This window comes from Anser anser (assembly GCF_964211835.1).
Source record: "Anser anser genome assembly, chromosome: 1".
In the NCBI taxonomy this organism is placed as follows: domain Eukaryota; kingdom Metazoa; phylum Chordata; class Aves; order Anseriformes; family Anatidae; genus Anser; species Anser anser.
Genome location: NC_139720.1, coordinates 79,032,876 through 79,058,356, shown reverse-complemented (window position 1 = coordinate 79,058,356; position 25,481 = coordinate 79,032,876). Strand labels below are relative to the sequence as shown.

The 25,481-nt window shown below is 38.4% G+C and overlaps 1 protein-coding gene across 19 annotated transcripts in view; it reads left to right on the top strand.

Moving 5' to 3' along the window:
* Window positions 1-25,481, top strand: part of SOX5 (SRY-box transcription factor 5) — a 569,059-nt gene that overhangs the window by 493,100 nt on the left and 50,478 nt on the right. For 18 of the 19 annotated variants that reach the window (XM_083818461.1, XM_083818460.1, XM_083818476.1 and 15 more), the window contains one exon: window positions 15,380-15,526. The exons of the other annotated variant lie outside the window; for it this stretch is intronic. In XM_083818461.1, the coding sequence (XP_083674587.1) occupies window positions 15,380-15,526 (147 nt within the window). The remainder of the gene's footprint in view (window positions 1-15,379; window positions 15,527-25,481) is intronic. 19 annotated transcript variants of the gene reach the window in all.

Sequence of the window (25,481 nt, the reverse complement as noted above, 5' to 3'; positions counted from 1 at the left end):
TTCCTCTAGGCCAATGAGAATTGATACCATCTTTGGGGTTGCTTGCATCTGCTACTGCAGAAATGGCAATTCAGTTTAAGGAGGTTACAGTTAACTGTGGAAGCCTGAAACAAGTGATTCCTCTCATCTCTGCAAATGCCATGTAATTCTGCAAACACACCTTACACCACCACTAAACTAAACTAAACATTTTGTACTTGTTCTCAGTCTTGTTGGTCAAAACAATTTACAGTTTATACAATGCTTTAATTTCAAGGAGGGTCAAAAGTCGGAAACACTAAGTGTTTCCAGTTATGACCCTTATAGGTGTCATCTATAAGAAAAATTATTTTAAGGGAAACAATTTGGACAATGGGGCTAATTGTAAACAATACTGGAAGGCAAGATACTTTCAATCTTATGAGAAAATCTGTGACACATGTACTTTAGGATGTCACTTATCCGAAGCTCATTAAAATCAGTATGATCTTTCTATACCATAAATTAAAGAAAGGTCATTTGAGGGTGATTGTTCGTTATCTTCCAGCCATAGTTCTTACTTCTGCAATGGGAAGTAGAAGTAGATCCTTCCTATGTTTATGGTAAATTAAATATCAGAGACAGGGCTCAGAATGGAATAACAGAAGTAACTTTGAAGGACAAAGGCACATCTTATCATAATTGGTCTTCCTTAATTGGGGATGTCCCATGCAGAACATGTTCATTGTATCATAATGGCACGAATCTCCTCTAAATAAGAGGAGGATGAGAGAGTGTGTGTGCTGGTCATCACTGGCATTCAGGTGGCAAGGATTCCCTCTTGTACCTTCCCTCTTGGTTGGAAAAATGTATTATGGTGGTCAGTTTCCTCCTGAAACATAGTAACACCACACATGGTGTAACAGCGGGTCAGATTCTTTTTGGAATATGAAATTGAAGATGAAATTAAAAAAGAAATCAGTATGTAAAAGCAATGTAACCTTGGACAAAAGAGGGAAAAGAAAAATCACGATGAATCACCTGTGTTCCAAAACTTGCAAGATAGTCGGTAAGTTAGGTCTCTAACTCCTGCTGGGAATTTGCTGAAGTTGCCCGTTGAACTTCAGATCAGATCTTTTTGAAGAAGATTGTAAATTGTATGTTCCTTTGCTTGTTAAAACTGAAATGGAGTATAGCACATTCACACATTCTTACAAACATGCTATATATGAGGCAAACACAACAAAGAAGGGCAAGATTGGCCAGATGTCAGTGTTTGTCGTCATTTTTCTTGGGTTCACACTCTACTTTATGTTGACATATATGTTCTCTACACAAATCTGAAGTTGCAGTCTGGAGGCAACTTTGGGGAATTTAGTTATATGTCGTCTTCTACATGTTTTGTGCTGAAAATGTGTCCGTATGCCTTACCACTTGTACAGCTTTGAGGAAGGCAAAGTCCCCTTCCATCTTACTTATGTAGCAAGTAAAAAGGAAACGTGTATTTTTCATGAACTTCAGAGGGGACAGATACATTTCACTTTAAAGAATTCATCTGCTAACACAAAATTAAAAAGTGGCCCAGACATGCCGAGCACAGAGTAGTTGTTTTTTTCCTGGTTTGTACTCAGGGAGTTAGTATGAGATTCATCTTTAGCCATGAACGTATAATTCATCTGGCCTAAGGTTGTGTATTCCATTCATGTTTCTCTAAAGGGAGCTCAAGGTGATTAGCTCAGACCTAGTCAGATGAATACCCCATGTACTCCCACTTAGTGTCTCTTTCCTACTGCAGTTCAATTTCTTTTTTCATTTGCCTAGGCAATTCCAGTTAGTAAGCAAGCAACAGAGGAAAATAAAGTGAGAATATCTCCGTGTTTGCTGGTGGGAAATGGAACCTCAAGGCCAAATGATTTAATATTTCTGTAGTGGTTAGAATTTGTGAAAGACACTGGGTTGGAGTCAGTGCAGGCAACTTTTCAACCACCAAATACATGTAGCTTCTGCCTGTCAATTGAGTTTTCCATCCTTGGGGAGAGAGACCTTGTGGTGCTGGGCAGTGCTTTGCTCCTCTATGTTTTCGTAGATAAATTCATTCTGTTTCTTGCCAAATGACTTTGGACAATCAGCTGTGGTTCTGAAGTACGTTAATGTTGTTAAATACATGATGGAAAGATAGATGGTGAGAGTAAGGGTAGTATTTAATACCTGCAATATTGGGAAGTGCTTTTAAGTTACCTTAGATGCTCCATTAATAAAAGTGAATATGATCACTGTCCCAAAACCTGTGTTATGCCATGATATTAGCTGGAGAAGTTGAGATATATTTTACAGTTGCTGACTTTGGCAAAAACAAGATGTGTCCCTGCGTAATGGAAGACTGTACTGTTTCTTGCATTATTCATGCTTCCCACGCTGGAGTCACAAACACTGGGTAATGTTAATAATTGTCATGGAAAATTGTAATTGGCAGAAGTGTTTAATGTACTAGTGATAGGTGGGAGGGACAACGAGACTTTCCCTGTTCTGGATTGAAACGTGACACATTGCTAGCGATAAAGGAGAGCACTGAATGGAGTCAGTCATTGTTATGTGGAGACAAGTGAGGAGGACTCCCGCTTGATATCCCCAGTCTTTCCCAAAATGGGGATATTTACCAGTTGCCGACTGAAGAAGCAGTGAGTACTGTTCACCCTCCCACTGTAAAGAACAGCCAGTCTTGGAGCAGCATAAAAAGGGTCAATCAAATAGGTCATATGAGGAGGCAGATGCTGGAACATATTTTAATGGATTGCTGTGCGGTATGTGAAGATTGCTTGTGGAGTACAGAGATGGGGGGGAGAAGCTATCAGTGATGTTTTCTGCTGTGGTCACTGTAAATATCCAAATTCTAGAGGAATATTTCTGAACACAGGAAATCAAAGCACTAGCATTCCTGCTGTGTTAGACTTGTGGGCAGAATGTTGGAAAGGGAAAAGGAATAGAAGTACGAGTCCCTCTGTAGTACTCTGTGTAATATGAGTAAGTCTAGGTATTATCCATATACTGCCAAAGTCAGTGTCAGCCTTGGAACGTGCAAGTATTTTACCTGGAAAAAAAAGAATAAAAATTACAGAGCTTGAGACTGTATTAAACACAGAACTGTTAAAACAGCTTCAATTTTAGCAGTGCCCCTAATTCACACCCACTCAAACACCTCCTCTCTCATTAACCCCATCATCAGACCCAAGTAACTCAAGTGAAATGAGATGGCATTAGGAATGAGGTAATGAACAACGATTTCTGGATAATGTTATTACTTCATGATAGCAGCTCTTGCTAGTGTGACTACAGTTAAGAGAGTCTTGGTGTTTCCATTGCAAACTCTTTGGTACTCCCACCCCTTCTGCTTTACAGACAACTACTCAGCCAAAAGCAATTTAAAATCTGATTTTACATCAATTTTGGCTGTTGTTTTGAATTGAAAATAGTTTAATGTTTTGATATCGCTTTCTAAACCATGAAAACTGCTTTTTTCCCCTCGTAATCCAAATTTCCAGATGAACAATTTAAAATGTGGGTTAGCTCTTTTTATAACCCAGACACATTATTAGCAGTTGAAAAATATCTCCTAGGCTTGCACAGTAATTTCAATATTTAATGCTTCTGGACAAGCAGATCCACCTTTATGTTATAAAAAGTTCCATATAAAAAATTGTCATGAAGGGGAAAATTCACAAGTCACCATTTTCACTTAGGAGTCTACACTCTATGTCCATTTTAAAAATTTATCCAGCATCTCAAAAGAGCTGTAAAAAAAAAAAAAATCAGCTTTAATAAATAGTCATGGATGGATGAGGTGTAATAAGGGATTATAGAGATTGTTACTAGTTAACTAATGTTAATGTAGTGCACATCACTGGTTGTAGAATGTGTGCTTATGTAGGACCATATAAGAGATGTGTTAGAGATTACAGCCTTTTTGCAATGAATGGCATTTTTTTTTGCTTGAAAAACAGGAGTGGGGAGAGAGATATTTCTGCATTCTCACCATTTACATTTAGGGGCAAAAGCTGTGTAGTTAAAAGACAGGATGCTTCTATAGAGTAGCTCAGGTAAGCTGGAGTCTGGGACTTAGCAGCTTTTGTCAGGATGGAAGGGTGCTGGTGGAGAAATACTGAGAAGCTTGCATTGTTCAGCTGTCACTGTAGCACTTGTTAGGCAAGTGCACAGACATCCTCTGGTCACAAGAGCTTTTGTTCTGGCATACTTAATTAGAATTGTATGAGTTTCCCTTGGTCAGCTTGATATTAAGAAGTAGAAGGCTCACACTTGTTATGGGAACATGAGGTTTCAGCAGCCGCTTGTTATCGATATGGATTGATGAGACTAGAAGTAGCCATCATATTCTGCTGACCTGAAGATGAAGTTCCAAAGTTCATAATACAAGCTCTCCTTATGCTTGGGTGATACACAGCATGTGAAGAAAATAAAAGTTAAAAATTTAATTCCCTTTGACTTTCAATCATGTTATTGTGTCTACAGTTTCTTAAACCTAGAGTACAGAATGTGCCAAAAGAGACATATTGGTATGAGTTCCAGGCAAGATTTAAAGGTTTTCATGCGTGGGCTGAAGTCTGACCATGCAGTGTCATTGGACCTTAGTGTTTGTGCTTTCATTTTAGTGAGAGTCAGAAACTGAATCCTGAGGGATTTCAGATTTTTTTCAGGGACCACTTGTGGGGGAACAAAGTCTCTAAGAATTAAGAATTAAATATCTGTATGTGTCCTAATGGAATATGTAAGTGTCACTCTTCCCATTACATCAGTAATGGGAAGCATGGAAATAATGAGATGGACCAGAAAACAGCTTCTTATGTTATTTCCTGAGAAGTTTGCCAAAGCTTCACAGAGGTTTTCAGCCTCCCTGGAGTTCTATGGACTCCACTGGAGGGGGAGTTTTACAGACCACACCCATTTTTATCATAAAATCAAAGAATTAAAAGATTTAACATCTATTCAGTTGTGTTTCTACTACTTCATTAAATGGGTGCTTCCTTATAACGGAGCAAACTCCAAAATAAAGAAATTAATTCAGTGCTTTTCTACTCTCTCAGCTCTCCACATGTATTTTGTTTACAAGTAAGGGCCCTCTCCTCCACACACTCTAACATACCCTTTTTGTACCTTCCCAGCTGGACAAACATGCATTTTTTTTTAAGCATATAAGTTATCCAGCTTATAGCAATAGGGGTATAGGCACTTCTGTTAGTTTAAAGTGGATAGGACTCACTATTGAGAACACTAGGAGGAGTCTGATCAGAGCAAAACTCACTTTTCTGGTTTGAAACACAAATCAAATTTGCTCTGATTCAATGAGGTTCAAGATGTTCTAGATCAAAATTGGGCCAATTTCTATGTAGTTGGTTGGAGTTAGGTTTCCCTACAGGTCTAGGAAGTTTGATTGAACTTTTCTGCAGTCTTTGACTCCAGTAATAACGAGATGTTCAAGAAGAGGGAGATCCGTGTGGGTTAAAGCCAGAGAAATTGTACCTGTGAGATGGCACCATCCATAGTTTTTGCCATGTATTATGCTGGTGGGAAGGTGAGCTGGCACCCCATATTGATACCATGACTTCACAATAGAATCCTGTAAGACAAGGTAGAACTTGTCAGTTTTCTGAAGATCTTTGCTGGTGAGCATGTAAGGCAATGAACATGAAGAAAAATTGAATGAAAAGTAAATGGCTTCATGTTCAACTCTGGTAGGACTTGTTTAAAAGTTTTCTGTGGTAGAGAAACACTTAAGCTAGAAAGCTAGCACCGCAGAAGGACTGACATTCTTTTCCCCCCAAATAATAACCTTATTCTACTTTCTTCACCTTCAAAAAATAAAATAAATATAACAGTTTTAGCTGAATAAAGAGGCCATGTCATATCCTATTAACACTTCCTGGTAAGGAAAATTGCAAAGGGAAATATTCCTTCAGAACCATTCTAGGAATCAATTTGTTTTAGTTTAGCTCGTGGAATAAGTACGATTTCTTCTGCAGCTTGGATGTTCTGTCCACCACCAGTCCTTCCATTTCAATTTTCTTCTACCCGTACTTCCTCCATTATGTATTCTTTTTAGGGAGGCTTGGCACAAGGGAAGCAGCTCAGATGCAGTCCTCAGTTTGCCTTTAAGGCACAAATGTCACATCCTTTCATCTCTACCCAAACTGGAAGAGAGTAGCTGTGGCTTTCTGAGCCTGTGAAAGTGAGCTGTGTTGAATGTTGTGTATGATGGACTAAGAGTTTGTCAGTCTCTGTCTCCTGTGCCTTTTTCCAGACCCTTTCACCAGATAATACAACTCAGTTCAAAAAGTAAATTATGTTTTTGAATGAGCTGAGTGGATGTCATTGGGCTCCAGTACACATCAGATAACCAAGGAACAATGTTAATTTGTACTTTCAAGGACTGCAGATGCAATTGGATGGTTCTCCAGGCTCAGGAATATTCTTTATGTTAGTGGCAAAACACTAGAAGGAACACTTTTCTTATCTTACTATTTGATATTGTCATTAACAAATGAATATATCTATAGAAGACCTTTAGGAAGTGCACTGGCAAAAATATCCAGATGATTTTTTTCAATTTATTTCTGTTGTTTTATTTATTATTGTCTCCTCACCCAAACTGTACTTTGGTAGTATGACTCTGGTGCTATTGGGAGGTGGTTATCACCTTTCTGCTACCTCTCAGGGGGTACTTCAGAATTTTAGACTCTTTATGACAGCTTCTCACAAGAGTTTCTAGAGCAGGCTGCTTGCTGTGCTCTACATGTACTGCAAAATACCTATTTCTCTACTTTATTCCTGAAGGAAAGGAGAGCCAGTTCATGGAGGGATCTTATAATCATCAAGATATAAGATATCAACATTCAAGTGAGCAAATTCATGTTCTCAAAATAAGAAATGTAGTTGACCTTAATGTTTCTACCATGAGCTCTGCTCTTAACTTCAGGAGAAACAGTTTTCAGATTTGAAGTAATTAATTCAGTATGAGACGTAAAGCAGGCATGGAGTTTTCCTGACTTAATTCCCTGTTGAATACAGCAACTTAAAATGCAAACAGAAAATCTATAAATAAAATTGGAGAAAGAGTCACTTAAGGAGATGTGTATAAAATAGTGAAATGCCTTAATTATAGCTCGGTAATCTGAAATATATAGAACCTTATTTACAGTAATTCTGCTGGCAGTGTTTGCTTATTAACTACTCTAGTCACTTAATGGATAACAATGAATGATTATATACAATATCAGTTAAGTGAAGCAATGTAATATGAAATAAGTATTTTGTCAAATGGCCACTCACAGAATTTTGCTCTCTCAAATGGGAAAATACACTTACTGAAGTCAGGTGCTCAGAGCTAGTTGCCAAAAATTTGGATAAATCGAAAAATAAGCTCTCAGGAAACATACTTTTGGTAAACAAATAGGCAGCAGTGAGTTTTCTCCTACAAATATATAATGTCTGTGCCACTTTGCTGTTTTCAAGCTTCTAAATTGGAAAAGCCATACTGGTATAGAAGTTTCCATGTGGAACCCTCATACAAACACTTCATCTTCATTACAGGATAGTCAATTTGTGATAAAGGGACAGCAGTTTACAAAACAAATGCCTATTCTTCTTAAGTTACACAGCCCTGTTGTTTGTTGGTCTTCTGCATTACCACTGCCTATCTGACTATGTTCTCCTTACTAGGTACGGTGTCAAAGGTATGTCCGTACTTCAAAGAAAATAAATTTTTACCTTTTTTCAAATAGAAGAAGCTCTGTTGGCATAAGAATAAGTAATAGTACTGGCAGCAAGAATGACATTATATTCTGTTGCTGCACAGCAAATTAACACTAGGAATAAATTGTTGACTTTTTTTTTGTATGTACAATATTAATTGCTTCCATTGAAGGGGACACCATTCATCTGTAACATTTCATCCAACAAGCTTTTTCCAGAAGACATTATCAAGTTTCCTCTCCAATATGCATTCCATATAGTCACTCTATTTCAATTACTGTCATATGGTGTGAACATGGTATATATGGAAATGTAGGCCACTTGGGCAGTTTTCCAGTTAAAAACTCTTCATTTGTAATGAGCAGGCAATCTTAAACACACAATGATTTTTTATCACAGAAACTAACAGATCTTATTAGCCTCTGATACGAAGTGTCTATTGATAAGTTCCTACATTTGCATCCTGTAGAAGGATTGTCTCCTTGCTAAGGCATAGGACAAAGGAGACATGAGGTCTAGGCTCTAATCAAGAGTTTCCTACAGACTTCCTGTGTGACCAGGAATGGTCAGTTATATCACAGGTGCTGATTCTCACCTTGCTAACATTTGAATAGCATTATCCACTGATAGAATTAAAGAATGCTTTTGAGGGAACACTGAATTTATTAGAATTTTTAGAGTGCTGTACCATGGTTATTGATTGTCTTTCCCATAAAAGCTAATATAAATAACAAATAGCTAGCTGCACTTTACCTAAAATGATTTCCTACCCATCAAAATTAGTTTCTAACAAAACTCAGAGCTACCACAAATTGGCAGCACATTTCTTACTTTATCCACTGTTTTCTAAGCAAAGCAATCATTATTTTGAATGTACTGCATTGATGATAGAAGCCTTTATTAGTCCAGATACAGACTTAGAAGTCATTCAGTTTTTCAGTGACCTGGACTCCAGCCTTGTTTCTGGATGCCAAGGATCCCCAGTTGGTCATACCGTGGAAGTTCCAAATAAGAAAAGAACTAGTGCATTCAGCCTGGCATAGGCAGAATGGTGCTGTTGACTACAGTGAGATTATTCTAGGGAATAAGGGCTGTGGGGCTGGAACCAGGGAGATCAGCTACCAGAATCATATTTTATGGAGAATTGTGGTTACTGATTCTAAAGGTAGTGTTTTTCTAATATGAGAGAGATGGTGGTTACAAGACTGTGTTTGTAACTTGCATGCAAGAAGCGTATAAATGAAGCCTTGTTCTGTTTGTGAATGCTTTACAGTTTTTCTAATGAGAACTTGTTTTTCTTAACGTTTCTTTCTAAGGAAGTCTCATATTTTCTAAGGCTAGAGAGACTATTAGATTGTCTAGTCTGACCAAACAAGATGTGGAATATTATTGGGCATAATCAATTCTTTGTTTAAAGTTCATCTTCCAGAAACACTTCTGATCTTGACTAAAATATCAAGAGACAGAATCCACCATTTCTTTAGGCAGTTCCTCCAAGTGTTACCGACACCCTCTGCTTAAAAGGAGCATATTACTTATCTATTAATTTGACCAGTCTTAACTTTTAAGTATTTGTTGTTCTTTCTTGATTCATGGCTTATTTACATCTCTTCTTCCCCTAGACTCAATGCTGAGCAAAGCTAGGATGGGAGTTTTCAAAGGAAAAGCTGGTTACTGTGGCCACGCAAAAGAACAGTTTAGCTTTTCAACATTTAGTACATCCACTCTAGTCCCTGTGTGGTCCACAATTTTGGAGAAAATTCATCCAGCTTGCTATTTTTCACTCGGTGAATAAAGGAAACACTAGTTCAAGTGAGGTCCTCTGCCAGAAGGAGTCTCATTGGACTTATGCACACCTCAGCGCTGACAGCCAGGGCAATTCTGGGGGGAAAATCAGGGTGATAAAGATATACAGTAGGTAGAACAGTAATAATTATCCAACTCTATTCATAATTCTAAAGAACAAAATTAAAATAAATAAAATAGGTGCATCTCAGGATCTGAAGCTATATTGACATTATGTGAAAATAACACAATGTGAAAGCTAGCAAACTCAAGCAATGAACTGAGTAAAATTTAGTTTCCAGTGGGTTCTTTGTGCTAGGTTTTAAGGGAACTTTTAAATTTGTGTTCATGTATTATCTTTCTTTTCTGAAATTCTCCCAGGTGGTGCAAACAAATGGCACTTAAAAGTCTTTGCTGAAGTTTTGAATGTACAAATTAGTGTGTCCCTTTGACGTGTTAGACTGGGAATCTTTCAGGGAAACTCAGACACAGAAAAGATGAACACTTGGCATGTGTACCTTTTAAATAGATAATGAAGAGAGAGATGAAGAACCTTTTTTTTTGCATATCCATAAAGAATTGCTACCGATCACCGATGACAGCATCTTTAATTCTAATTTCTGTAGTTATCTATTTTCCTACGTTGCCACTACTTTTAAAAACCCGTCTTACAGTAGGACGGGTCAAATGTTCGTTTTAAGTGAATTATTTTTTCTAATTTTTTATTAACTCTTTAAATTAAAAAAAAAAAAAAAAAACACAAAACTGAACAGATCCAAAATTAATTCTTTCTGCCATAATCAAACACTTTGCATGCCTTATATAAGCATTAAATTTGAGGTAAAGAAAATTAAATTTGTATTCTGAATGAGAGATCTCAATTTATACCATTTTTTCCCCCAGATTATGCAAAAATCAAGGCTATCAAGGCTGTGAAGACAGGACAGGGCCATTCATGTGTGTATTTTTAATGATGGGTCTCAGAATGACACAGAAATTGAAGTGCTGAATCAGTCAACAGCTCAAACATTTAAGCACAGTGTTTTGGAAATTCATTACTGTGGTAACTCCACTAAAGAATTAGTATGTATCAGAAACAAACTCATGCAGTAACTGATTCAGTTTCCAGTACAGCCTCTCTCTCTCTGTCTCTCTCTCTCTCTCTCTCTCTCTCTCCCCGTTTTTTTTGTTTGTTTGTTTTTTTAAGAACAGCTCTTAATCTCTAGTGTTCACTAATAAAAATATTTTAATAAGAGATAATACAGTAAAACAAATGTCTATAGGTGCTTGAATCAATTATCTCTGCCTATGTAATTGCTAACACTTTGTTCAATCCTTTTTAAAATTGCTATTAAATCTCATTCTCATTTTCTGTATTAATAGGACAAGAATTCATTTTTAGTATACCCTCAAAGCAGTAATGAGCATTGTTAACATGTAACAACAATGCCCAAGGGGAAGGTTTTCAAAGCTGGTCTAACCTTAAGGCTTTACTACTGATGTACTGCAGAGTCATCAGGCCAAGAGCTGTTAGAGCTAGTCCATTTGGAGAGTTCAGCTGAATATTTCTGTTTAATATATTGGAAGAATTATAAATGGTTTTGGTAGTGACCTAGGAAGAAGTGGGGATTTTTGTTTAATAGCTTAAGAACAGAGGGGCAATATTCTAAAAATAACTTTACCTCTTGCTCATTTTAAAGTGTATCGTATTGTGCTTTTGTTCTGATGATTTTGCTTCCATACAGATTTTCGTAAGAGGTTAATGAGAAAACATTAACAAGGCATGCAATATCGCACATGGGCAGGAGAGCTGAAACATAGTTATTTAGTTATAAACAAACAATAGATGTTATTTTTTAATTGTTTTTTCAGAAGCCTAGTTCTGCCTTCTTGAAGACATATTACCTATCTTATTAAAAGCAGAATATTATCCTTATTTTATTTGTTATGTATAGTAAAAATAAACTTGTCTGGTAGTAGTGCTTCACTGGTTTCAGCCAACACTGACTTCAACTAAATGCCTTAGTCACATTAAATGAGTCCAGACAGAGCCTATAGATTGATTGTACGAATTGTAGTGCAGGAAAATGACCTCCTTGAGTACTAGCATTTCAGAATGGGTCTTTAGGTTGGCTGTAGCTTGTATAAGTGGCTTGAGGAGTCTGTGTCTGGTGTACATACTAAGAGGCTCAATAATAGTGTATTAAAGCAGTGATATGCAATAACTTCATTTTCATTTCACTTTTTGTGATCTTGGTTTCATTACTGTGAAAAGTATAAGGTTACGTTTTAGATGATGGTTAGGCATTTCAAGAGAGACTGATTCCTACACTCTGTTGAAATTCTGCCAGTGAAGCAGAGGTAGAAATGTTCTTTTGTTTGAGTTTGTTTTGTCTGTGAAATGAATGCATAGATTGTTGTCATTTAGCCATCTTGATTCACAGCACTTGGTCACACCGTTGCCCTTTCCTTGGGTATAAGCTAAAGGTCATCATGTCCTAAAACAGCTAAATATGAACAGATAAGCTCAATAGTGTCAAAGCTCAAAAATATTGACAGTCTAAGAAACGCACTGCATGTTGTATGTTTCTGTCCATTTTTTTTAATGGTGGAGAATATAGAAGCAATTCTGTTGGTTAAGTTGAAATAGGACCTTTGCAATTCCATGAGATAAATGTTTTTCATGTTCGAGCTGGGCCTGATGTTGCTTTTCAGTAGAATACCTGATTTGTGTTGTAGGAAGGGACTTTTTAAGAGGGCATTCTCACAAGGGACCTCTTATAAGATTTCATTTAATGTTTGCTTTAAATTTGCCAAATCAGTTAAATAGACGTGAGATGTTGAACCTGATAGCAGGAGGACTAAGTTTGTACAAATCAAGAGTGAAGTCTTTATAGGTTTTCTTCCACCTCTCTTTCCAGATTACTCCATTCAACTCTCTTGTAAGAAATCTGTCTTGAGGTATATTCCCTGAACTGAGAAAATGGCATGATTTGAAAATCCATATATTCCACATACCACCTAAGATATGGCTTTCTCCTGGGCTGTTGCATGGGAAAATTATTTCCCCATGCTTATTGAGTCATCGTCTTGTTTGCATATGTTGTCAAAAAGTTGGTTGACGATAATATTGTAAGGAGGAATGATTCCTTCCAGCACATTTCTCAGTGGCCACTGGATGCATGTTAGATGGTAATGATTCTTGGACACCATGTTGTGAATGTATTTTGCATAATTAGTGCTTGTGATTCATTCTTTGGACCTAAACTGAAGGCTCAGAGCTGTTTGAGGTAGAGATTTCCCTTGCTTTTCAAGGTAGGGATTCTGTTTGAAAATTCTTCTGCAAAGGCTTACAGACATTTCTGGGAGTCTCTGTCATTTACAAGCCAGTCCCTATATGGGCCTGTCAGTGATCTCCAGTTGGTTCAGGACTACTAAGCATCCAAACTGACTTCTGTTGTTTTTTACCTTTACTTCAGTTGTCTGATACCTAATCTGTAGATTCTCAACAAGCTCGAACCTTTCCTGCTCAATGGCTTTTCTGCTTTCGTCTTTTTTTCTCTAGTTGCCTCAATTTGTTTTGTTGGTTCTTGAATAGGGAGCAAAAGAAAGGCAAAACTTGATCCACTCTATCATGACCAGAGTCCAATTATGTTGTGCTGTTCCCTAGCCATGTATCCTATTTTTTAAACAACTGTTGCCCTTCTTATATATTAATTCATACATAATGCTGGCTTGGTTTTCCTTGAACTGCCTGCTGCAGATCTTCTCTGGTTCACACAAACCCTTGTTCTTTTCTCCCTGATGGATTTAGTCTTCTTTTGAAAGAATGAATGGATATGAACTTCAGCAGATAAATACATACATTTGAATCTGTGACTGATTTGTGACTGGATTGTTTTTGATGACTTTTATCTGTAGTTGATTTGCATCTATTTGGCTCTGACAGGCTGGGGGTAACACATGGAATAAATGAATAAATAAATCTGAGGAAGAGGCAGAGAGAGAACAGATGAATGGATGATAGGGAAGGAGAGTAAGACTAAACAGAAAGGGATGGATAAATGGTGATTAAGAAGTACAGAAGAATAAGGAACAAGCAGCGATCAAAGTAGAAAAAGAGAAATTAAAAGGATTCAAAACTGAAAAGAATAGGAATTCTGAAAAGAATAGAAAGAATGAAAAAGAAGTAAGGACCTGGCGCCTGATTACACTGCTTACACTGCTGATTACAGCAGCAGAAATTGGATGCTTTTAATTATGTGAAAGGGCTAGGATTGTTTACCAGTGAAGGGAAGAGTTTGTACAGGAAACCATGGGACAATGTCCAGGGTTGGGATGATGCACACCCTTACTCATTTCTTCACCCCTGAGTTGTCCCACACTCAGAACGGTAAATCTTCATTGGATCAAGTTAAGTCTTTGCTACAAGGCTTTATATACTATCAACTCTCAGTAGCAGTGTTTCTCTACCTTCTGCACAGTAATATGTGGAATATTCACTGTAAGTTAGATTATACTGAATCCTCATTTTACTCCTTCAAGTTTGCTGGGTTTGGTTAGCATACCATAGTGCCCTCCAGTCTGACCTTTGTTTTTTTATCAGCATATATAATTAATTAAAAAACAACAGCAAAACAACTAAGTAACACTAACAAGACTGTCTTAGACTAGTCATATTGAAGGTCCCGTGTTTTTTCACATCAACTTTCATGTTTCTACATGTTATCCCTTGTCATGTTGCATCTTAGACACTCTGTTGGCACCTGCAGGCACAGAGCACCATTGTGCAGTGTTACACATTACACATGTACTGCACAGTACTAATAATACATAGCATGAGTCTTTGAAACTGAGGCTGTGACCGAGGAATGAAAGTCTTTGTTATTACATTACCTGCTCTCCCAGGCATCTGACTTCTATTTGGCTTCATTTGAATTCCTCGCTATTCACAGAGCAACAACAATTGCTGCCCACCATATTTATTTTCTCCACTTTTTATTCAGAGGTCAGTGCAGCTTCCAGGCACTGACAGTTTGCCTGTTTTCTCTCTCCTTCTGACCACTATCCACTAAACTTACTATAGTGCTTAACTTTAAAGAGATGACTAATTATAAGTATTCACATGCTAATAATCAAATACGTGTTTAAGGTTCCTTGCTGGTTTGGTTTTGAAGGGAAAAAACATTCCCACTGTGTATCTGTTTTCTATCACAAAAAGAAATCTTAGTCTTGACTGGAACTTCTAGTTGTTAATGGATAGCACATCCCCACCAAAAATTATATATTTGTATTGGCTGTACTGGTGCTCCAGGACCCAACTGCGAGTGGACTCTCACCATAAGTGCTAAGGAAAGTTTTGATGTTCCCTGCCCCAAACACCTTACAGCCTGTGCGAACAAGACAAAGACAAGACAAGCAAGATGAGGAAATGTAAAATGGCAGCACAGAGACTGATATCAAACATTATGTGAATTTCCAAGTGCTCAATGCATATTATTGTTGGAGATGCTGTAATAGCTGAGGCCTCTCAGGAAAGGAAAGATTGCCCAGTAGCTCGGGCAAGACATGAAGATTATCTTTTGTTACTTGTTTTGAATCCCTGGACACACATGGAAGCCAGGACATTTCTCATGGTGACGTCTGTCGTTTGTCCCCTGAGGAATGAATCACAAAAGTTGAGATGACAATTCTTGTCTTGAAATATGCCAGTGTGCTAAATAAAAAATATCGATCAGAAAGACAATGTATGATCTACAGTAGGAGAAGTTTTTGGAGAGTTATTTATTGATGGTTTCTTTTTTTTTTTTTTTCCCTCCTCCTTCTCTTCTTTGTCTCTTTTCCTCGTGTGTGTTTTCTTCGTTTATTTTTACAGCAGTTGTATGCTGCCCAACTTGCTGCAATGCAAGTGTCTCCGGGAGGCAAGATACCTGGCATACCCCAGGGTAACCTTGGTGCTGCTGTATCGCCTACCAGCATCCACACAGACAAGAGCACAAACAGCCCTCCACCCAAAAGCAAGGTACTGTACCAGGCCTGGCGACACAGCATTCCTGACAATGTTGATACTTGCATGTATGTTTTTTTTTGTTGTCTGTGTGCCTCTCAGTTGCAGGCAGCTTTGTTTTCATGATACCTCTGTGACCTCTGTGAAATGAGAGTATTCTTAGTGGGTTCCTTTGCAGTGCCCTAGCTATGACACTGTTGTTTCCTCCATCTTCAGTAAAGGGTAGCGGGTGGAGGTGACAGCCCTCCCATGCCAGCACACAACTGTCATTTCCTTTCAGGGCACTAAACCATGGTCAGATTAGCAATCTGGAAAGCAGTGAGGCATCCTGGGGCCCACTGGGAGTTTATGGAGGAACTAGTCTCCAAAGCAATGTGTGTTGTGTTGTGTTGTAAACCACGCTGGGATCTGTTCATAAATGGAAGGGGTCTGATGAGTAGTCTTGGCCGTAGCTGGGCAATCAGGTCTGCACTCATTGAAGAGGTCAAGGTAGCAGCTTGCAGTCACATCTGTGTAACGCTGCCAGTGCATGACCAGTTAGAGCTAGAAAAGGGCACAGTATGTCCAGTGGAAGAAGATATGCTCAGCATAAGCCACAGCCAAGCAAAAGTAACCAGTCAAAATTGAATGGCACTTCTTAGTTGTTGCAAACCAGCTAGGCAGAATTCAGTTAAGGAATGCTGGGAAGAAGCAGTCCCATTTGGGTGACATCAAGAGCTTGATAAAAACGTGCCCTTTCTTTTTGTTAGTGTCCTCTAGCATGCTGTCCATGTCCTTTATTGTGTCGGAAAAGATTCCTTGAATTGACAATGGTGTCTTGTTTTTTACTGTAACAGTAAAGCAGCACAGATTAAAAATAACCAGACGAATAAATAGTACTATTGTCAACTCAGTGAGATACATGTCCAAAGGATAAAATAGATGGCGTGGAACCAGTGGTTGTTGTGTTAATGAATCAAGCTTTAGGTCTATGTTTTCTGCATTCTCTCCTCAGTAAAGACTTTCTGGCTTCTCAAACTTTATCCTTGGCTTGGCTTCTTCTTTTATATACTATAGAGCTAGGATCACAAAGCCATGCAGTGCCTGATGATACTTTTTTTTTTTCCCCCAAACATCATGTCTATGGTTAACAAGAGATTTTTGTGCGTTTTACAAGGGGGGCTTGTGTGTGGCTAGTGGCTTGCTAGATCCACTACACTTAAAATCCCAATGTTGATTTTGGATCTTTGTGCACAAGCAGAATGTCTGGTGAGATCTAAGGGGACACAGTGTTTATTTTGTGGCAATTGTGGAATTACAAGGCCTGCCATATCTACTGGTAACATCAAGCTTGTACAACCGTCTTACTGGCAGCTGTCAAGATCAGCCCTTGCGTTTTATTGCTTTTTCATATTTGTAGGTGTTCCAGTGCCTTTGGCTTGCAGTCCTGTAGGACACAAACATAACTTATTTGCAAATTGCGGAAAGAAAAAAAGAGTGGGCCACAAGGAAAGGAAGGGGGCTCCAAAAGGCTGTAAAATTGTGCAGCATGAGCCCTGTGATGCATGCTGTTTTCAATCTGCTGTGTGCCAGTTGGAAGCTCAGAGAGAGAGCGAGAGAAAGAGAAAGGATAATGCTGAGAAATGATAGAGTGGCTGAGTGGCTGTGACCTCCAAGCTCAGCCTGGAAATCCAAGACATTGATTTCACTTAGCATTCCTGCTGAGAAATCCGGCGGAGTTCAGTTGTAATAAAAGAACAAGATTCTGTTCTAATGGTAATGGTGTATGACAGACATACCACTTTGTCTGTCCTCAGCACCAGAGAGAGGAGAATTGGAGAAAGGTCACCTGACCCGCCTGTGGCGTTGTGCGAATGCTATACTGAGCTTTGAACTCCAGCCTAGAAGCACAATTATTTATAATACTAAATGATAAAGGAACTTTTTTAGAGCCTACAGTAATTAGAATAAAGCTTATACAATAGTGCAGTGGCCTGGCTCGGAAAACATGCTGGCAAATCCCTTGTAGTGGCAGAAACTGAAGCTTATATGTTGAAACTAAACACCTTTGTTTGTGTCTGTGTGGACCCTCCTTGGCTTTTTCAGAGCTTGTTTGTGTTCAGCATTTTCAAAAATATATTGTTAGCTGATATTTTTAAATTAATACATATTTTTAGCTGTTGTCAGGGCGTATCTGTCTGAATTTCAGAGCCTTTTCCTTTTTTTTTAAACCCCAGCAGCAACTTGGTTCATGAAGTTAGTTCATGGTAGTCTTTCTCACTGTTACCGCATGTCAGATCACCGCAGATGAACGGTTAATGCCTTAGACAAGCTTTCGATAGATGCTGTTTGCTGAATTTTTATTTTCAACCCACAGTTTACACTGGCACAGCTTTGGAAATACACTCAAGTGTTTAGAGACAAAGAGACAGCCTTACCTGAGAGTGTGTCAAGCTCCTGGCAAACATCTAGGTCACTTCTGAAAAGCTATGTTTTTTCCTTCTTGTATAGTGTTAAAGTTAGTGTGCTGCTCTTTGCAAGGATTCTTCAAAGTCGGCTTCAGCAGCAGATGGAACAACTGCTGGCTCTAGAAATGCTGAGAAGCATCAGAGGGAGTTTGCCAAGGATCATCCTTTAAATCTAGTAAGACTTCAACACATCCCTGAAACTCCTCTAAGACCTTGGCAACTCCCATTTTGGCAAACCTTTTATCAGTGGCCCTCACCAGTGTTTGAACATTGTGCTGGCCAGACTAACCTGGCATCTTCTGTTGTCTCACTCGCCTTTCAGCAGATGTGACCTGGAACAGTCAAATTCACTTCCTAGGTTTCTGTACTATAACAACTTTTAGGAAACCATAAAGTAGAGATGCCATTATGCTGTGCTGTACACATTCTGTCAAGTTTTGGTTAGGAAACTGAGCTGGTGTCGTACATTCTTCCAAGAAGAAATCTCAGTGCCAGAAAAATTGATTTAAGAAACAGAGCTAGTGGAGCCTGTCCAAAAGAAAATGCGTGCGTCTTGCGGAAATGGATTTTAACACAGCTTCTTCTTGAGCAGTTTTAAAAACAGCCGGTATGCTAATCATACCATTCAAATTTACCAAGGCCTCCTCCACAACCCATTTGAAAGGCAACTGTCTTTTAAGTTTGCCAAATTGTGCTGGATTTCCAAAGTCTGTCTGAAGCACATTTTGCATTTGATCCTGTAAATGCTTGCATGCTGCTCAGCTGGGTGTTCAAGGTGGTGACGTGCTCCCAAATAAGTAGGAGAGGATGGGTACAGGTGAAGATAAAAAGTAGGCAGAATAACTTAACCAGCCAATCTTGTGATTAACTTCAAGCCTCTTGCTTGTACAAGACCACCCAAGAGGGGTTAAAAAAGCCCACAGTGTTGTAAGAAATATGTTTATCTGAACAGTGACCCCTACCGCAGTACCAGGATCCTCACTGAATAAGTGGCATCTTCATTGTCATCAGGTGAGGTCATCATGCTCTTGAATAAGCACAGCAATATCACCCTCACTTGTAAACAGTCAGGGCTCTGTTCAATCCTGCTTTTGTTCCATGCTTTTTATGTTGTACATTTAAATATAGCATCTAGTGCTTGTGTGATGTAATATCCTACCCCTTTCCATGTAACCTTTCAAGTACAGTAATTCTGGAGTGAATTTTCAATGTAGCTTGTAAATGTAGCTAAATGATTCCCAGTATTTAATGGAGCACAGTGCATTGTCTGTAGCATCTGCTGAAAAACAGGAGCAGTTCAGTGTGAAATGTGACAGGAGAGAATTCCTGGGCAAATTTCTTTTAACCTTGTTATGACCTCAGCTCTAACCCTACTCACAGTTGTGTCTCCGTCAATGGCAACAGCACACGGATTGTCCAAATCAATTTTTTTTATTCTTTTCAAATACTTTGGCAGTGATGTTACTATTTGCTCAGCAGTAGCACCTGGGAGTTGTGACAAGGAAAGGAAATGTGTTTCAGACAAGCCAGAAACAGCACTAAGCAGTTGGATATACACAATCAGATTCTCCTCGGCTGCAATATCCAGACTAATATCAGTATGAATCCTTAACCAAAGATGGTTTATTTTCACATTATCTGATCCCTCTGATCACCTAAGTAAACGCTGGTTTGAAATTTTTTCATGTCACCTATAGTCAGCAATAGAATCTCCTTTGAAAGACTTGGAGCTTGCCCCTCTACCACAGCACAGACTGGTCTTCAAATGGCCAGAGATTCTCCAGGGGAAGTTCTAATTTGAGAAATGTCTTCTGGCAATGCTACAGTTGCTGCTACATGCACCAGCTGCCTCTTGCATCCTGCTTATAATGTAGGAAGGATAGAAAAGGGGCCTACAGTGTGCTTATTACTCCATTCTCACCCAGACAAGGCAAGCCTGGGTATGAAACTGCAACTGAGTCATTGTTGAGTTTCTTACCAACTACCTCCGATACCAGGGACAAAATAAAAAACAGGAATGTTTGGATATGGGACTGCTAATTCAGACACACCACAGGCTGTGTTAAGAAAAATAAGAAAACTATTCATTATGGGGAGCTGTTCGGAGATTTTTCTGTCCCAGTCAAAACTGGTGAGACTGTACTTTCCAGTTTCAGTGGGAAAGCTCTCTTGACTGAGGAAAAAAAATATATGAAAAAAAAAAAAGAAAAAATCTAAAAGCAGGGAAGAAGAACATGTCCCTAAAATTGCCTAGTAATAAAAACGTCCATCTAGATGATATTTCTGATTCTACTTCATACAAACTGTTGACTTGAACTTCATTTTAGGTGATTACCCTAAGCAGCCCTGTTAGTTGAGTATATCTGTCTCACTTTCTCTCATTTCTCTCTTTCATATGATAATGCAGAATGTCAAAATTCATCCTGGTAAGATCTTGGGGAAAAAAATAAAATAGGCTCCGTTACGTACATAGCTGCATTGGCTTGCTTGCCACATGAAGCTATGACTGTTTCAGGAGTCCAGCCAATAAGGCTAGACATACAAATTCCTTGTACCCTCACAGTTTCCATTTCTGATCACATCGTTTTTCATGATTGAGTATGTTAAAGGAAAGTATTTAACTTCAGTTCTAGAGATGATAGATAGGTTGCTGTTCAAATGAAGAAGGACATCAATGTTTCCTCTTCCTAACATTTCTTTTTATTTAATGTAATCAAGTATTTTTGGAAATATGAGCTAATAGTTCTTCACAGCACTGTGAAGTAGTTCAGCTATAGGGCAGACAGCTGTGTCTTTATAAGAAGACCGATCATTGCTGTGTGCAGGTGATCGAATGGTGGGACTGTTTGTGTTAGATGGGACCAAACTCTTTCTCTTATCTGCAAAATGCTAGAGAGGAGAGGAACAACCTGTCTGAAAGTAACCCATTGCACACATTATGTCTTGTATACTAAAAGCAATTACTGTCCTCCTTATTAGTTGAAGAGCTCAGCAGCTGCTGAATGCCTATCCAAGCAGCAGGAAATTAAGGCATTCTTACTTTCAGTAAAGGGAGTACTGGGGTATTTCAGAGTGAAGAACAAGAGTTATCATTAAAGTAATGTAAGATGCACCATTCCTGGTACAATATGGGGGCTATGTTTACAGAAGTTTTATCTCCAAGATTTGCAAGGCTCTCTTATTTTTGAGAATTTCTGGTCTGGACATAATTCTTTATACACCAGTGATTAAAAATAAAACCTACCTTGTAAATGGATCTATTAAGCTTTTCAGCACCAGAATAGCAGTTAGTGCTAGAATATTATCTATCACTACATTCAAAACATTATTCAGTGCTTGCATTTCTCAATCCCTTTGTCAGTCCATCAAACAGGTTAGAAATAGCTGCAGGATAATTAAGGAAAAGTTTATAGTAGGGATACAGTGATGTGTAGGGAGCTGGAAACCTCATCTGCCTTATCTGTGTTAAGCTACTTGGTGCTGTGCTACTTCTTTAGCATGTGTCCATTCTTAATGTAGAGTTTGTAGGTAATTATCTCTTTACCTGGAAGCCTTTTTCCTTTGCTGCCCGTGCTTTTAATCCCAAATAGCAAAATACAGAGTTGGTGACAGAATCTTTTGAGGCTGTTCTCCTCTTCTTTGCTCTCCTTTCTATACACAACATCCAGGCATATAAACAATGACTTTTTAAACCATTTGCCAGAGCACAATGAAGTGATGTGTGTTAATGGAACTTCTTAAGATGCTCTTCTAAAATAGGGAGTGTGTTCTGAACAATAAAAACAGCATTAATAGCAGTATCTAAAAGGCAGCAGCAGTAACAGTAGGGACTTGCACAGCATTCTCTCTGCCTTCCGACCCTCCCTACTTTCCTAAAAATAAATCAAATATATAGAGGGGCTTCTAGGGTGCTTTTTCAGATTAACTCTCCACAGCTCTGTTTCCTGACATCATGTCTCTCTGGTTGGAGCCTGTCTCTCAAGCAGAGTTGCCAGTCAGTCAGCCCTTGTCAGACTCAGTCGGCGCTTTTTATAAAGAAAACTCTGAAGAAAACATAACAAAAAGAAAAGGGGGGAGGAAAAAACTCTGAAGTCTGTGCTCGCAAAACAAAAGTGAGCCGCACAAATTAAGCAATACTGCAGCATTTCTGAAAGAGATCTTCAGAAATCAGAGTGGGAACAACAGAGATGTAAAGCAAAATGGTAATGACAGATATGCAATGTGTGCTTCTTACTAGTTCATTGCTGTTCTTTGCTGCTAGTGCCTTCCTTTAGCTGGTATGAATAAATAAAGCATCCACTTTCTTCCAAGTGGGAAAGTTCGGTGGTAGGTGGTAGCAGGTAGTAGTTTTTACCGTTTTTGGTTAAATGAACCGCAGCAGTGGCTTAGCACTGAAGACCTAGGTATTACACCATGCACTGTTACTTTCAGCCCCGGTCAGTTTCAGAATCCCTCAGTGTTCAGGAGCGTTGGAACCTGACATTTGGTTTCAGCTCTGTGTCTTATTCTGTTACTTAGAAAACATCAACTTCTGCTGAGGCTGTATGACAGAGCTACCCATTTAGCGTCACTTGGAACAAAGCACCTGAATGAGAAAGAGCAGCATTTTGCAAGAAGAGACGGGGGAGTCCCAAACAAGAAAAAACTGTCACAGATCTGAGCGGTTTTTTTGGTAGCATTTTTTAATGCTACCAAGATAGCTGTTGAGTTGATGTTGCCAGTTGGTCAAGCCATCCTAAAAATAGCAGTAAAAGGGTTTAAGGAGAGTGTAAAATCTGGAGCTGCATAATGTAACAGAGAAAAGTTAGATTTTTCTAGTTGCAGTGTTTTTTGTTAGTCATCCTCACCTTTTGGGCGGTTTCATTCAGTGGGAACAGTTGGAAACTACTTAGGAGAGGTTCTTTCTGCTATGGAAGTGGAACCAACCATGAGGAGAAATATGAGAAGTTCAGCTTGGGATGTAGCATTCTTCTCTAGTGGCTGTCAGGTATCGCAGTGGACATCTTTCACAGCACTGCAAAGATGAAGGATCAATACCAGCTCTAAGTTAAACACAGGTAACAAAACCAGCCAGTTATACCAGTATCACATTAATCTCTAGTTCCCTTCATAATATGAAATTCAAATAAAGTAGAAGTCAAAAGTCCTTTATTCCAGAGAATTATTTTTCTAGAATCTGTGCCGTTAGGCTTCTCTAAATCAAGAAATATGTTTATTCCAGGATCACATATGCAAAAAAAAATAGCACTGCAGCCATGTACTGACTTCATGGATTGGGAGACAGCTTGAAATGGAGCAGAGGACTCTGCTTCTACCAGGTCATTTTAGAAGGAAACCAGGTACTTCACTTAAGGAATGAAATCTTTCACGGCTTCAGCTATAAGCGTTTGGGTATTTTGTAGTATGTGTTTATAATTGAAAGTCAAGTACATAGGCTTCTTTGGCAGAGATGTGTACTGGACAGCAGTGTAGCCATCTTTTACCAAATAAAGAACTTCTTTTCAACATAGAAAGTAAGTTTCTGAGGTGAATGACTCTAATTCTAATATGATCAGTCTAGCAGCTTCCAGAAGTTCCTTGCTTTGTCTGCAGAGGAGTGGTTTGCTTCCATGTTACATACTAGATTTGAAATTAGATCCTCTTGACACATTCCAGCAGAATGCAATTCAAACTAAGCATCAAAGAAATAAATTTTGTGGTAAGTATTCCTGTACCCAGTGTTGATTGATCACCATTTAACAAGGGAGCTCTACAACTTTTTTTTTTTTAAATCCAAAACATTTTAATCTGTAAAGTTAGCTGTAGATAGCTGAAGAGAAACAATATGAGCAGCAGAATGGTGAAGGAATCCGTTTTATTTTCAAATTCAAAGAGGCAGTTTCTTATAAGTTAGTGTTAACTCTAGAATTGTATGAAGTGCTTGGCAAATATTTCACTGAAGTTTCTGAGAACAACACATTTGTTGTACAAAATACATTTGGAATTATTTAGTCTAAAATGAAATGGTAGGAGCTAGGATTTCAGAGGAACTGTGTGTAAATCGACGCTTTAGAGTGTACTCATTACTCAGAGCAGTATAACTACATCTTGTGATTTTATAATGGACAGTTTCCTTGAAGTCCTAGCTCCTGGAATCATGTGAGTATGTAAGAACCCCATTTAAACAAAAAGCTTCAGGCTATCATGGCTGAAACTTATAGTTTGATATGAATGTATCTCAAAGGCTTAGAAAGCAGCTAACAAATAAAATGAATTTATAAGTTATTATTTTAATCAAGTGACATTAGTTTTCAGTCCAAAATCATAGAAGACTTCATGTTGGCAGCTCTACTAAGGCATAACCATTTCTCAGCAAAATTATGCTTGCTACCATAGTATATCCTGGTGAAAATGCTTAAGTACTGTCCAGAGAAAACATTTGAGAGCATCCAAGGAACATTAGAGACAGGCAAATGGAGGCAACAAGCCTTTTTTTTTTTTATGTAATTTGACTGGAGCTAATACATGAAACCAGTTAGAAAATTTTGATCTCAATCATGTGCCTTTATTCACTAATGATGCCAAATGGCAAATTCAAATGTGTACTTTTAGTACTAATGAATTAGTTTAGTTTCTGTTCATTTATTTTATTTCAGTTGCTACATTTTTCCCTGCTGCTTTTAAAAGAAGGACAACCTAATGCCATGACTGGCATCTCTGGAAAAGAAAAATATTAAGAAAAAAAGACTTTAATAAAAGATTGTTCAGTATGTTGACATGCTGAGTGCATGGAGGAGAAGACCTTGTCTCTTACAGCTTCTCAATTTCCAATCATGATGTTGCAGAAAGAATATAACTTGGAGTGGTTCATAAGTTATTAGTTCTTAAACTTTTTTTGAGTGGATGTGCCAACACCTGCTAGTGGATTTAAAATAAGGGGCCACTTCTAAGAGCTAAGTGTGTACGGAGATGTAACACATGGGTTCGTGCGGGCTTTCAGCTGACATGCCAGGCAGTGACACGTCACGTCATGAATCAGCCACATCGAGTTACGTGATTTCAGGCTAAGAGAACACAACAGGAGTTACACAGTGACAAACACAACTCAGTGTGACATATCCACAGGAAAACTGGCAGAAAAAGCTTCTTAAAATTGAGTTTCAGGGGTACATTTATTCCTCTCCAAAATGCTCCAGAGAAAACTATGAAGCAGTGTAGCAGCAAAGGGAGGCATGTAGTGACAGAATGACTAAAGTCATTTTAATTCAGTGTCCGATTAGAAAGAAAACACATATATATAACAGTTCTGGAGAGTGTTTTTTTCATGTCACATTCTTGTGAATTTCTTTCTTTCCAAAGGTAGCTCTCTCAGGGCTGCAGTCATTCCAGGTCAGTGATTATTTTTATCTTTAGCCATGCTAAGAGCTGTATAGACTTCAGGTTACTGCTGTAAGTTAATATATTTTGAGTTGAGCTCTTGGTTGTCTCAGTAAATCTTGAGTCCTTCCAGTCTGAATTCTGTTGCTGTTTCTGCTTTGCTTATG